General features: G+C 31.7%; 1 protein-coding gene across 7 annotated transcripts in view; it reads right to left on the reverse strand.

Moving 5' to 3' along the window:
- The window catches only part of LOC127729715 (histone-lysine N-methyltransferase 2C-like), a 102331-nt gene that overhangs the window by 57953 nt on the left and 28788 nt on the right, over positions 1-15590 (reverse strand). For 6 of the 7 annotated variants that reach the window (XM_052237571.1, XM_052237573.1, XM_052237575.1 and 3 more), the window contains exons 17-31: positions 15182-15286; positions 14656-14769; positions 13812-13916; positions 13300-13481; positions 12492-12769; positions 10919-11017; positions 10351-10569; positions 9273-9440; positions 6505-6591; positions 5623-5970; positions 4482-4589; positions 2992-3186; positions 2183-2291; positions 1644-1947; positions 1166-1207 (exon numbers count right to left, since the gene is read on the reverse strand). In XM_052237571.1, the coding sequence (XP_052093531.1) occupies positions 1166-1207; positions 1644-1947; positions 2183-2291; positions 2992-3186; positions 4482-4589; positions 5623-5970; positions 6505-6591; positions 9273-9440; positions 10351-10569; positions 10919-11017; positions 12492-12769; positions 13300-13481; positions 13812-13916; positions 14656-14769; positions 15182-15286 (2463 nt within the window). The remainder of the gene's footprint in view (positions 1-1165; positions 1208-1643; positions 1948-2182; positions 2292-2991; positions 3187-4481; positions 4590-5622; positions 5971-6504; positions 6592-9272; positions 9441-10350; positions 10570-10918; positions 11018-12491; positions 12770-13299; positions 13482-13811; positions 13917-14655; positions 14770-15181; positions 15287-15590) is intronic. The other variant, XM_052237572.1, reaches the window with a different exon arrangement.

Genomic DNA, 15590 nt, shown 5'->3' on the forward strand with positions numbered 1-15590 from the left:
TCCAAATTTGAAACCAGCTTTTTTACATCCCCACCCAATCCTCTGGAAAACCTGGTTAACAAAAATCCATTATAACATTGCTGTCACTGTGATAATTTTGACCAAATTTCTTCACAAGATGCCCAAACCATATCATGCATAACTTGGTAAAACCTTAAACTTACATCATTATCAAAAGCCTAATAAAAGTAAGAGCTATAGCATTTCACATCTTTATACAAGCAAAGAAGCAAACTCCTATATATCACTAATGTACTAACAGGAACAACTGTCCTTACCAGTGACGAACAAATAACTGCCAAAAACTGTCAACAATTGCTGTCTGAGTTGACAGCTCATGATTTAAAAAGTTGTGACAATATAATTTGTCTGATTAATGCTAACTTGGGATGGGACAAAAGTGTTTGTTACAAATGACTGCCACAGCAATTTTCTTGAAAATCAAAGGTGTGTGACAATCTTTTTTGGTTTATTTTTTGTAAAAAAAAATGTTCAACCTTAGCAGTAGTTGTGTAAAATAAATGTTACAACAGTCCTTTTGGTGAAGGTCAAGAAGATGGAAACATTGAGTCATATTATGTATTTAACAAACTTTTCATCTTTTTTTCCTTGTGACATGCATTTCAAAATGAAGCCAATACAATAGATTTCACAAATTGAATATGACCATCACAGAATTTTACATAACCCCCTCCCCTCCAAAAAAAAAAGTATCAGTAGTTATATATTCCTTTTGCTGACAGTTTTTCGACAGTTATTCATAATTAGGAAACAAATGTCACTGTTTGGGACCATTGATCTTTTCGTACAGTTATGTTGATTGTTATTATTACAAATTTTAAAACTGACAACTGCATTAAAACATGTAGGAAAACATACTCCAAATCATAGAATACATGATTAATGTTTCAGTAATATTCTTGCCATGAATCATTCAATGATATTAACTCAGAAATTGCTTCTGCATATATTCTACTCTATTCACACATTTAGAAATATTTTCTTACTCATCAATCTCCTATAAATAATTTCTTTTTATAAAACTGTTTCAATTTCCCTTATGTATTTAACCTAACAAATGCCTATTGTATTTTTTTAACACTTTACACAATGTCAAGCTGTTTTATAATCATGCAGTTATGATATTTTCAAATTTTTGTTATACCTTTGTGACTTTTGTATTCTGTCTGTTCTTTCTGGCTTGAAGCTGAAAAAAATGTGTCATGTTTCAGAGCTTGTACATAGACATAGACTACACAATTTCAACAGCTGAAGGTGTATAAGCCATGATGAATTAAATTTATGAAAATAACAGATTTAAAAAACCAATATCTAATATTATATCTGCACTCATTATTTCTGATAAAAGATATCTAACGTTATATTTTAACAATATGTTTCTGTTAATTCTGAAAAGAAAAGACTGACACATCAATATAAATTTTTCTGATACTTCAGCACTTTTTCGAAAAATTAAAACTTTTAGATAACCACAAAATCTGGAAATTTTTCAAATTTAGTTTTTACCAAACTGTTTTATTTAATCACCATATTTACTCTTAATATAACGCATCTAACAACATCCAATGATACTAGGAAAGTATCAAGGAAACCCTGAAAAAAGAAAAAAACAAAGGCCTTACCAAGTATGGTTGTTTTTCATCTGCACTAAGAGCTCTCCATAATTTAGCAATTCTCTTCACCCGTTCATTCCATTCTGGAAACTGTGTACGTAGCTCAATATGATTCATGTTACAATACAGAATAGCTGATATTGTAGCATTAGCACCTAACTCTTCATCACACTCCCATTTTAAGATTTTACGCCGACTATTGCCACTGTCTGACTCGTCATCCTCTCCGTCTGCTCCAGGTGGCCAATTAGAATGGTCAGGAAATTCTGGGTGAAATCTTGGATCCTGAAACCCTGGATGACCTGGTTTACCACTAAAACAAACACACCAATTTAATAGAAATTTTACTGCTAAAAACATCAATATACATTTCACAGAGATAATTATGAGACATTAATATGATATTTAAGAAAGGATGAAATTCTTTTATGTTGAATAAAAGTATCTGGATAAATTGCAAGTGGCAGCAGCATATATCACTTGTCCTTTGGTCAAATAGCAATATCTCATACTGGTTTGTTAGACATTATCAACTGATATATACATACCTAAAACCTGGACCAAATCCTGAAGGATCAATGGCAAATGAAGGAATATGCCCTGGGAAGTTTCCTGATGGAGGACCTTGAGATCCTGGAACACCTTCATTAAAGCCCTCTGCAATGTAATATAAAAAAAGTTAAGCTTGTATACGTCAACAAACAATTTTTATCTCACAAAAGTTTTTAACCTTACAAAATATCTTTTCTGGATTTACTCTAATGTTAGATATATACCATAAACCTGGCATTTGTGTTCATTTATTCATTAAATAATCAAAATTAATACCAAGACTAATAAAAATCCTGTTTCCATAAAAACACAATAAACAGCAACATCTTACCAACATGCTCATCTGTATACTGTTATGCATACTTTAGAAATTTTTGTGATGTTTTTATCATTGGGAAAATTTAGAAGAAAAAAAATAGCAAGGAAGATGCTGAACTGGGTAAAAATTTCTAGATTCAAAGGGCTTACTTATGTGCATGATGTGAAAAATTCAAGCACTATAAAATCCTTCAAATACCAACATTTATTATAATTTTACAATATTTCTTAAATGTAATATAAATCTAATAATTTTGGTCACTACACCTATTTTCAGCACATTTCAGCATGGAGATTTTTACCTGCCTATCTTACATGGAAACATGGAAATTAATTATTTTAATTGGTTTTGTTTTTTACTGCATTTCAACCAATCCATAATTTTCTGTCTTCATAGTGATTGTTTTAGGCAGCCCTCTCATACTTTGTTTCATAAGAAGGACCAAGAAAGGACTGTGATTGCAATTTTCAAACTCAATTCATTCACCTGCAGGTTGTTTGGCATGTCCCTCTTGACCATCTTGAAGTACCCCTTTAAAAATATCTTCCACAGTTTGTCCATCAATATGAGCTAGACCTTCAGACAGCATCTTCTCAACATCAAGATTGTGTGGACTCAACATGCTCTCCAAATTTCCAGGCAATTCTGATTTGGTCTGGTCACTACCATCCTCAAAAGATTCTGAAATATCACATTATATCTTAATTTCTTAGAAACAAGTAGAACTTTAATTTTCAAGATTTAACAGACCACATTTTATGCTCACAATAGTTTAAGTCTTGACATTGTAAGATGTGAGTTTTTGACTTCATCTTTAAAGACAAATTGTTAACACAAAGAACATCAATAAAAGCACTGTTCCTTTGAAATATTTATCAATATTTAAGAAGATTGGGACTCATGTAAATCAACCCTACATTCTTTCTTTTCCTGTCACTACACTCCCTTTATTCAATCAAATCTTGGTACATCTTCACAAAAACATTGATATACAATTTGCCATTTTATCTGCAGAAACTGAACAATATTTATAAGAATAGCTTCAGAGATCTATATCAATAAAGCAATCGTAAAAGGTAACCATTTCAGTTCCATATTGTCAGTTTTTTTATTTCTAAAAGGCTGTTTAGTTGTGAAGAAAATAAATCGAGAATGTGTCCATGGGACACAGATGATACCCCAGCTTATAATGTTATAAAGGGACATAACTCCAGAACGGTAAAAGTGACGCTACTTTGATCTGAGTTTTGTGGTAATAAGCATTGTGTATAAGTTTCATTACATTTGGTTGAGGCAAACTTAAGTTAGAGAATGGAAACAAAATTTCAGCAATTTTTCCATTTGTAAAGGGCATAACTCTAGAACGGTAAAAGTGACGCCACCAAAATTCAAACTTGATCTGTGTTTTGAGGTAATAAGCATTGTGTATAAGTTTCATTACATTTGGTTGAGGCAAACTAAAAGTTAGAGAGCGGAAACCAATTTTGGGACTGACGGACAGACGTACAGACAGACAAGGGTAAAACTTAATGCCCCCTCCGCTATGGGGGGGCATAAAAAGTCATATTGATGTGAAATATTTACATGCTAGGTTGGGTGGTTTGCAAGATGGGTACAAACTGGCTTTATACTGCAGTCAGTGAGCCAAGATTTCTGACAATCTACCTCAGACGTTAAAGGTCTGCTGGAAGACATCAACTTATCCTACACATCAGAATAATTCTGAGTCAACCAGTCTTTGCTCTTACTATTAAACAGAGCAAGCTTTATGGAGTAACAGCAAATACTCATTTTAAAGACTTTGGTTTGACACAGCTAGGAATCCAACCATTCAAAGCAGGGATGTTGACCATGACAATTATAACTTAAATATATGTCACAAATTAGTGAAAGACACATTTTAACCTGCACCTGAATTCTAATTCATAAAATGCAATCTTTTCTTGTTTTCAGTCAAGATATAACATAATACAAACCATCATCTTTGGTTAATTCTGGGCCAATAATACTGAATAAATCTTCATCAGCAGGTACATGTAGTTCTGATAAATCATCTGGTAAAATATCTTTGAAATCATTATCTTCTATTGAAGAGAGAAAAAAAAATTGTAGGCAGTATAAAAATACAGTCAATTCATTTACAATGTCAATAGTGGATATAATTTGTTTCTTTTTAAGAACCTAATGATTTAAAACTCTGTGCGTTCTTTAAGACCATATTGGTATTACCACTTAATTAAGGACACATAACAAAGCATTTTTTTTCTGTAAATATTGTTATGGTATCCTACAAAAATAATATTGTAAAAGAAATTAATTAGGCCAAAAAAAAAAATATATGTCTGTTTACGGTTACCCGACCTACCCTACTTTTGAGCGCAGACCCTAAGTCATTTTATTTCCGTCGTAAAGTGAAAAATAAACTGAACTCGTGTCAAAAGCGAAGTTAGTGTTGCAAATGATATAAATCAATTGCCTGATACATCCCAATGTTCACAATCATGAATATGACAGCTGTTTTAAGGAAATTCGCAACTGGTGTGATGAAATAAACACTTTGCCGCCGTTTTTTTCCAATCAAGGGAAATAATCCAATCATCAAAAATACGGGTAAACTAGGCCCATGATCAACTCGGACCACGACAAGTCGAAACGGCATGACTCAAAATCATGTCACAAAAAATAAAATGAAAAAATAAAATAAAATGAAAATACCGACCTACCTACCCTATTTTTTTAAAGTATGTAACCTTAAACAGACATATATTTTTTTTTGGCCTTAGTCCTATGCACAAGTGGATGAGTAAAACTTAAATCTAATGATATATCAAAAATGATTTATAACATTTAACAAATATTTATAGTTTTCTGGCCACAAAGTCATACAAATTTCATAACAATAACCTAAATAAAATATTACTTTTCAATTGGTATCTGTGATTGCCAATGGAATTATAAGAATTCAACTTTTTTCCAAAATTTATAAGATGTTTAAACAAGATTTTCAGCTCAGAAACTTATCATAAAATACCTTCACACCTTTAAAAAGTATGTGAGCTTCTGTTCCAAGTTTACACATATATTCAAACATGTTATGAAATAGAGATTGTACATTACCAATATTACCAATATCTTCATTGTCAGCTAGTTTATGATCTTTAGTTATAGACACCGGTGGTAACATCTGTTTAAGTGTTTGTCCACTGTCATTCAAAACAGATTCACCACCTAATCCTTGTATCTTTGGTGAAAATGGAACTTCTTGTTCCTCCTCAGACATGGCATCTATTTTCAGTCCTTGTTTGGCATCAAGTTTACTTTTATCTAGAATTTCCTTGCCAAAAAATGCTTCTTGGAGATAAGAAGGGAAGCTGTTTTCTAACTGGCTCTTTTTTCTGGCCTGCCTCTTTCGCCTTTGTTTTTGTTCAGGATCAACTGCTGTTTTTTCAATGCCATCCTCTCCAACTGCAAAAAAAAATACTAAACTAATATTTATTTTACATTTTTAACCTTTTGACCCTTTAGAAGATACGTCTTTTGGTTATTTCACCACTTCCATGAATTGAGAATTCAAGAACAATTTTAAACATGTTTGATAAACAGTTGAATTTGAAAGAACAGAGATACATAACACAAACAACACATCAGAACAAAAATTTTCATTTCACATTATTGAGGGGCCTGATGGGTTATTTTCGTTCTTCGTGATCGGCGCATTTTCGCTATCGTGATCCGTTTTTCTACAGATTTTTTTTTTTTTACATTTTCGTGATCCGTGATCATGGAAATTTATTTTCTGTGAATCGTGATTGACAAAAAAAATCAACTCGTGAATCGTGATGAGACCCCCCATCAGGCCCCTCATTATTCCACTGTTTGTGAATTGGCTTAGTAATAGCAGAGGTGTAGAAAATATGACTTCCCTTTTTTTTTTAATGGAAACCGGAAAATTTCTTCAACATAAAAGAACCTTTTCTAATTGTTTTTTACTGTACAAACCTTCCTCCCCTTCAGGCACTACTCCTTCAAGTTGTTTACTTTTGTTAGGAGCACGATGTCTCTGTCTGGCTATAAACCCACCAACACCTAATAATGTAATACAATGAGCAATTTAAGATGATAAAGATTGATTAATGTACATAGTCACTGAGAGTTACATAAGCTTCTGCACACATGTTTAACAAAGTTATATGCAAATGAAGAATAGCTTTAGAGTTAATGGAGACTAAAAATATATCATTAACATGTAATGTTACATACTATTCTCTCAAACTTGATTAATTTCCATTTAAGAACTGCTTTTCCAGGAAAAATTTTAAAGTAACAGAAGAATAAACTAGAATTAGGTGATCTAGTAATCACAGATACCCCTGCTAGCAGAAAAACTCTTTAAAGAGTAAATGCCATAACCAAAATTCAAATTGAATGTGACCCTGTATTTCATATTTCGTAAAAATGTGTTAAAATCTAAAAAGATTTCAACAAATGGTACTTTCACCAGATTTTGAAAAAATTAAAAAATTAAAGTTAACCCTTTCAACGCTACACAAAAAAATAGAATAAACAGCTGCGCCATGAGCACATGATACGCCCGTCGTCTTGTGTGTGAATTTTTATGCAATAAGCATAAATAGTTTCTGACATACGGCGTGACATGCGAAAATCCCCCTTTTTTTTTTTACAAAAAACTCAATATCTCTAAAATAAAATTTTGAATCAAAACCAAAAAGTATACAGATCTTTAGATTAATATAACTAAGAAGTGTGTAAAATTTTAAGCAATAATCATAAATCGTTTTTGAGATACGGTGCGACATGTGAAAACACCCCTTTTAAAAAAAAAAAATCAATATCTCAAAAATAAAATTTTGAATCAAAACCAAAAAGTATACAGATCTTTAGATTAATATAACTAAGAAGTGTGTAAAATTTTAAGCAATAATCATAAATCATTTTTGAGATACGGCGCGACATGTGAAAAACCCCTCCCCCCTTTTTTACAAAATACTCAATAACTCAAAAATAAAATTTTGAATCATCACCAAAAAGTATACAGATCTTAAGGTTAATATAACTAAGAAGTGTGTAAAATTTTAAGCAATAATCATAAACTGTTTTTGAGATACGGCACGACATGTGAAAAACCCCTCCCCCTTTTTTAACAAAATACTCAATAACTCAAAAATAAAATTTTGAATCATCACCAAAAAGTATACAGATCTTAAGATTAATATAACTAAGAAGTGTGTAAAGTTTTAAGCAATAATCATAAATTGTTTTTGAGATACGGAGTGACATGTGAAAAAAAACACACACCTGTTTTAGTTACTACGTCCCGTAACTCAAAAAGTTTTAATCTGATTTTCACCAAAAAGTATACAGATCGTTTGACCATCATAAGAAACAACTATGTTAAGTTTCATGAAATTTGGATAAGTCATTCTCAAGTTACGGTGTGGCATGTTTACGCCGGACAGACAGACGGACAGACGGACGGACAGACGCCGGACATTTGTATAACATAATACGTCCCGTCAAAAATTTGACGGGCGTATAAAATGGCTGCTGCTGCTGCATTTTTTTTGTGTTCATTCATTTAGAACAGTATATTCCTTTTCAGACTTCTGTATCTTTTTAATTATTAGAGATACAGACAAAGTTAGTGCATGAAAAATGCTCAGTAGAGCATGAACTGTAATGTTATGCAATTATTTTAGTAAAATTTTCATCAAGCTACCTGCATTTTCAGGTCATTAACCGGTAAAAGGTGTAAATTATTGTATTTGTGTTGAATTTTGAATAAAAACAACTTTTAATCTTCATTTTTTTTTGTTTTATATGCCATATAATAAAGAAGACATCAGTTGCTCGATTCCGTAGCGTATTTGCACCATACACAACGTATAATGTAAACGTGGCGCAAATAAGTGGCTCCCTCCTCAAAATTTTCAGTCAACCTCCGTTTCCCCCCCTTTTTCTACGTCTTGTAAAGATCAACCAAATCATATTTCCCACACGAATTGAATGTAATTAACACATTGAGATAACTGGAAACCTTTTAACTATTCCTTGTTGTCAGTTTCGCCATAGAAATGCTGAAATATTTCCATATTTACAGCGTCTTTTTCGATTTCCGCCATTTGCATTTGTCAAAATATTTTTTTTAATTTTTCTTCTACTGCATGCGTTTACCATTATTCATACGAGGAAAAATGAGAGAGGACCCAAATGAAAACCGAATGGTTACGAGTCCGTATGAAAAATCCATTGTCATCGCTACATATGCTGCGAACAGCAGTGGCTGGCGGCATATGCCGTGTATAGTGTTGAAAGGGTATAATTCTTGATCGATAAATATCAAAATTATTAAAATCTAACTTGACCTGTATTTTATGTTTCATAAAAATGTGTTAAAAATCTAAAAAGATTTCAACAAATGGTTTTTTTCACCAGATTTAAAAAAAAAAACAAATTTTTAAGTTAAGGGGCAAAATTCTTGATCGATAAATATCAAAATCATTTAAATCTAACTTGACCTGTAGTTTATGTTTCATAAATATGTGTAAAAATATATAAAGGTTTCAACAAATGGTACTTTCACCAGATTAAAAAAAAAAAAATTTTAAGTTAAGTAAGGGGACATAATTCTTGATCGACAAATATCAAAATCATTAAAATCTAACTTAACCGGTAGTTTTTGATCCATGTCATTGTGTTAAAATTTCAACAAAATTTTGTAATCATGAACTAATTTTTGTTAATATTACCTAGTCCAACAACATTTCGCCTTCTTCTTTTCTTTTCTTCTGCAACAGGTTCTCCACCACCTAATATTGGGACTGTAGGCATGCCAATAGGACTAAGTAGAGTGTCATCTGTATCTCCAAAGGTCATAGTTGACTCACTATCTACCGACATTCTCAGCTCATCTAGTTCTTAAATAAAAAATAAAAATATTGAATATTTGTCTTATATACGAGTCTTACTAGTATGGCCAACTCTACTTGGACACAAACCTCTAAACCTTCTGAAAAGCCAACTTATGAAAGTCTTGAATTTAGATCTATACAATAAAAATCTATTTTTGTTGTTGACATTAATATGAACATTTTTAGTCGACAGTAGTTTACTTCTTGTTGGCTGCATGCATATAATTTAACGTTTTGTCTACTGGACAATGTGGTTTTAAGTCAATATATTGAAATAAGTAACATGCCTCATTGACTTTCTGATTATAAATGAAAGGAAAAGGGTCTCATCACAAAATTAAGCATCTGAGGGGTTGTGCTAAAAAAATCAAAGTTCATTCAACAAAATTTAAAGTATCAACTAACAGGAATTTGGTGACTAAAAGACATAAAAGGTGCTCAAATAGTACAAATCATCACAGTCAAGCTGCTGATCAAAATATGGAGTCATTCTGTTCAGCAGTACCTGAGAAAAGTGTTGAAATATCTGTTGGACAAACTGATAAGCAGACTGACAGACACATGAATGCAATATATCTCCAACTCCAAGAGAAGTGATACCAAGTTTTCATTAGAGCATAAAAATTAGGTGGTTCTCAAATCTTGGGAACAGAATCACAAAAATCAAATATTATTTTGAGTAAAAAAAAACCCAAGTTACTAATGTTTCACAAAGTTTGGTTACTAAAACAGAGGTTACGGCATGGAAACCTAATATTCATGATATTGGGAGACTGTCAACAAATCAAGACAATGTAATCAAATGGCCTAAAAGAGACCAAGGTTAATTTTTCATTTCAGATACAATTTTTATATTCAAACTTCCAAAATCATGCATGAATCCAATAAACATGCCATGATGTTATGGCAATCTTACCTTCATCTCCATCTATTGATGACTGAGTGGAAAGCATTCTAGCAATAGATGGTGTTTTAAATTGTCCTTCCAACTGAGATTTCATTACTATTTCTGGTTCTACAACTTTCTTTTTACGTAGACGCTTGACCTTTGGCACCTGTGCCATTAAGGTCTGTATTAAGTTAATTCCAGGTTGATTAAGGTATACTCCATCCATTAAGAATCGCTTTGGAATTTCTAAGTGAAAAAAAATATAACTTTATCCATATATATGTAGAATCATTTTTGTATATCAAGTAAAGGAATAACAATTTGGTGTTCAGAGGCAAATGTGTTAATGGTAAAAAAAAATGAAAACTAGCTCTGAATCATGTTTTTAAACCTATGAAATGTAAGGTATTGTACATGGCCATAAGTATTGGTCACTTGTGATTATTTTTAAGGTATTTCACTTTTTTAATGGACTTGGAATAAAAACCTAAAAGGAAGGGATATACTGATTCATCGTGAAATTCAACATTAAATGAAGTACACAGAATGAGTTGTCTGCATTTTTCATATCTAAATCATTATGTTATCAACTCACCTGGCTCTCTTATAGGAGGTGGCAATAATGGCAATAATGGTGGTGTTGGTGACCTTAATTCTTCTGGTGTTGGAGGTGATGGTGGTGGTGGGGGTGGCACTGAAAATTTTAAATTTATTAAGTAATTAACTGTTGACGTAAAGATACACCTGACCTGCTTTGCATTTTGAGATTATGACATTTAAATATTTCGTTTCCTACCTGCAGGAAAATTGAAGGTGTTTAAACTATTTTTAATTTCCATTGTAAGGTCTGTTGAATTTTCAATTCAAATTAAAATAAAAGAAGAATGTGTCTGAGGACACAAATGCCCCCGCTCAAGCTTTGCAACTTTCCAAGTTAAAAACTCTAGAACCACTAAATGACTCACAACCCAAATTCTAACTCTGTCTGTGTGTTATGGTTCCTAGCATTGCGTATGAGTTTCATAAAATTTGGATGAGACAAACTTTAGTTAGAGTGCAGAAACGTGAATGGGACGTACAGAAAGACAGACAGACATAATGAAGAATATCCATCTTTTATTAATCAGGTCTAATTAATTAACATCTTAAATGACTGTCTGTCCCTTTTCTCCAAAAAATGACATTTTCAAGCAATTTTTCTATGCATAGAGTCACAACTTTTACAGAAATAGCTCGACTGTTACAATGCTAAAAAATATTTGATTTATACCAAATATCTTATCAATAGATTGAAGTATTATAGGTAGCAATACACAGTTAGGAGTTTGGTTTCGCATTTTGGCCCCAGTGGATTTCTCAAATATGAAAGTTATTGTGTAATAAAATTCATTTTTAGACAGCTTAGTACTAATTTAGCCTTCAAAGGTGGTTTATAAGAACATCAAGATTATTTTTTACATGTTTTATGGGCTATTTTCAGTTTGACTCTCTGTATTTTCATAGCTAGACCAGTCATCGGTCCAGAAATTAATGTAATGTTTACAAACACTTTTTTTCTACACGAAGTTTTTGACGCAATTTTACAAAAAAATAAGACGAAAGACATATGATTTTCATTGGATTTATTGAAAGATGTATGTAAACAGTTTCAGAAAAGGTATTACTTGAAGTGATTGAAATTCTACTTTTGGTCAAATTTTGGGGAAAAATGTGACATCTTTTCCCCCCTTTTTGCTATATTTTATAACAAAAAAATGCAGATTGTAGCCATGGATGCACCAAAAAGAAATTATATTTTACCATTTTATATACTGGATATGAAATCTATGGAAGATTCTGATTACATACATATGCACATATATGACACAAACAGTAAGCTTAATATTGCAAGAAGGCAATGAAAAGGGGATGGTAAAATTTATGAGGGAAAATTTTAATATTTTTTCCTTACTGTTTATTGCTACCATAGAAAAAATTGAAGAAAACATAAACCGATGGATAGAGTGCAAACTTATAGCCTCATTCCACTCCATTGGTAAGTAGACAAATATTATAAGAAAATTTCAAAAGTTCACTTTAAAATGACCAATAAGAGTTTGTACAAGTTCATAACAGCTCTCAATGAATCTGAGTAAACATAATAAATATAAACAAAAATATAGACTTACAAGGTCCAGGATGTCCCGTTCTTGGTCGACAGAATTTACAATTGTATCCAAAGTCAGCAGCTCGTTCAGTTTCATCTTCATTTTTTAATCCATCACATAATGCATGAAGCCAGCGATCACATGCAAGACATTGAATAATAAGTTCCTCTTCACAGTATGATCGACGACAGCATGGACAACAGATTTTACTGTTACAAGGTCCACACTGTGTGTAATTGTTCTGCCACTGACATCCAAATCCTGGTGATGTTGTTCCACAATATACACATTTAACACACCTGCAATTATTCAAAAGACATACTGTTTATGTTTGAAAACTATTATTTCAATATGATGTTAAAACAGTTTGCCAGGCAGTGGCAACATATGAAAATTTACATCAATACAAATGTGCAGTTATTCACCAAAATAACATTTGTTTTGATTTAATACGTATAACATGCACTGCATGTAAAGGGGAGACAATTTTGTAACATCTGATTGACTCTTATGCTACAGAAAAAAATGCATTTAAAGGAAGTAAACATGATTTACCTTATCTTCTAAGATCAAATTTACATGCTCCGTGTTGAAGGCCGTACCTTGACCTATAATGGTTTACTTTTATAAATTGTAACTTGGATGGAGAGTTGTCTCATTGGCACTCATACTACATCTTCCTATATCTATTTGCTAAGATTATTTCTGACCATATTTTGAAAACATTTCAAACTGTCTCATTTTTACCAAGTCTTAACTGGACACATATACAGAATATCACAATAAAAACAATCCATATCTTTTTCTTAACCTGTTCCTAATCACTCACCATTTACATTTCCATGTGCCTTTAGGTACATGGTCTAATGGTGGTTCTAAACAGTATATATGATAGCTGATATCACATTCATCACATAAGATCAAGCGTCCTTCATCATGAGGTTTACCACAACCTTCGCATACTGTGCAATCCAAACACCTCCATCCTTTCTGAAGAACAACTTTAGTTACCTGAAATAACAAAAGAAAAGCTTTATAAAAAGTCTGTAAAGTTTGGTGATAACTAAGATTAATATATCTACAAAATAATGCTATGAAAACTAATGTATATTATTATATAACCTTAGCTTAATGTATAGAAGTTGTTCTTCAGACTGAAGATCTCTACTTTTAAATTCTTTAGACTGAAGATATCTACTTTTAAATTCTTTAGACTGAAGATATCTACTTTTAAATTCTCAATTTGAAAGAAACTACCATTTTACAATCAATAGAATGTTTTTGTTTTTACAATATTTATGTCCTTCACATTAAGGAGGCATAGTATATAATTAAGTTTACCTTGACTCCGACACAATATGGATGATAGCATTGTCCACATTGGGTACAAACAATTAACTTTCCTTCTTCTCCTTTACCAAAACTTCCACAGCTTTTACAAACATCCTAAAATGATAAAATGTTTCCAATATTTAATCATATATTCTAAGTATGCGTCTTTGCTGCAATTACAACTTCATTTATTTTCAAATTTATCAATTTTCAAATTTTGTGTCAAAAAGTATTAGATACAAATGACTGAACATGATATAATTTAAGTTTTCAATACATATAATGTTTGTCTGTCAAAAGATGATTCAACTAATAAGTAGCTATGGTCTATAGCAAAACCCAAATTGATACAAAGAAATAAAATTGAGAATTGAAACGGGGAATGTGTCAAAGAGACAACAACCCGACCAGAGAGCAGAAAACCATACATAAACAAAAGATTATAAACAGATGTCTATGTATTTTCTTCAATTGGCAGGCACTTTAATACCCACAAGTGAGTTTAATTGTCTGGTGCAAGAGAATTATACCTTTGAATACTCATTTATCATGACATGACATTTTTAGTGGCTTCGTTGACAACTGCACAATTTTTGTCCTGTCCAATCACAGATTTTTACACTTGAAAGACTAATTAAAATATTGGATTAAAAAAAAATTTTCATTCTAATGCTTTTGAGTTACAATAATTCTATCTAAATAGTATAATTTTAGACTTTAACGTCCCCACTAAAATGTCCATGCTGAAAATAAAAAATTGAACTATCTTAAGTGGAGAAATAATGTTACCCATATAATAACATTTATCCATCAAAGACCTGCTAAAAACTACAACTTTATCAAAATATTATACCTGATTAAGAACAAAGTGATCCTCAGCATCAGCCATGATGAGTGTCTGAGGGTGATCATCTTCATCATCTTCATCTTTAACCTTTGCCTCACCAACTGTAATTGCTGCTCCAAGCTGCAGTAAAAAATATGCACTCAATATTCTATAAAATTCATTTCAATAAGAAGCTACAAAAAAGAATCATAGCATTTAAATGCAACAGTTAATTCTCTTATTCATTTCCCTTATATATGATATCTTTAAAGTCGGGTAATATATTTTCTGCATCAAACTTCACTACTATCTAAATTTAAATTTAGATCTTAAAATAAAAATTCTTTACATATCTATCCAGTATGACCTTATTCTTATCTAACATTGTTTCACCCAAAAGAGTCTCACTGACCACAGGTCAGGATCATCCTGTAAAAGTCATGACTGTTAGTAAGTCAATGATCTATACAGATTAGGGGAGCCTACTAATATTTTTTAGTATCAAAACTTTAGCTCCTGTTAAAAAAGTTTTCAATTTCCTGTACAAACTTACAGGTCCTGTTGACCCCAATCCCGTCTTAAGTTTGGGTTTAGCTCCTCTTTTTCTTTCACTGAAAGATGAAGTTCTTTTCTTTTTTTCTGCCAATGGTGGTCTCCCCTGAAAAAAACCAACACACAATTGCATACAATTTTTTTTCCTCAAAATATGAAACATCAAAGAAAAAAAGGTAACACTTTTATTTATATCTAGGCATTCAGAGCATCATGCCTATTCATACAGAGTACAATACTACCTCAAACTAAGGTCTCAGAGGATCTACTTTACTTACCTGCATTCTTTGCATTACTCCAATTCCTCATCTTTATAAGGTGCCGTCCAGCATAATTGTAAATTTTTTTAGTGTTGTCAAATTGAACATTTTACCTAAGTGGTTATTCAGATAATCTTTCAACTGTTTAAC

The sequence above is a fragment of the Mytilus californianus genome, unplaced genomic scaffold, assembly GCF_021869535.1.
Source record: "Mytilus californianus isolate M0D057914Y unplaced genomic scaffold, xbMytCali1.0.p SCAF_2, whole genome shotgun sequence".
Taxonomy (NCBI): Eukaryota; Metazoa; Mollusca; class Bivalvia; order Mytilida; family Mytilidae; genus Mytilus; species Mytilus californianus.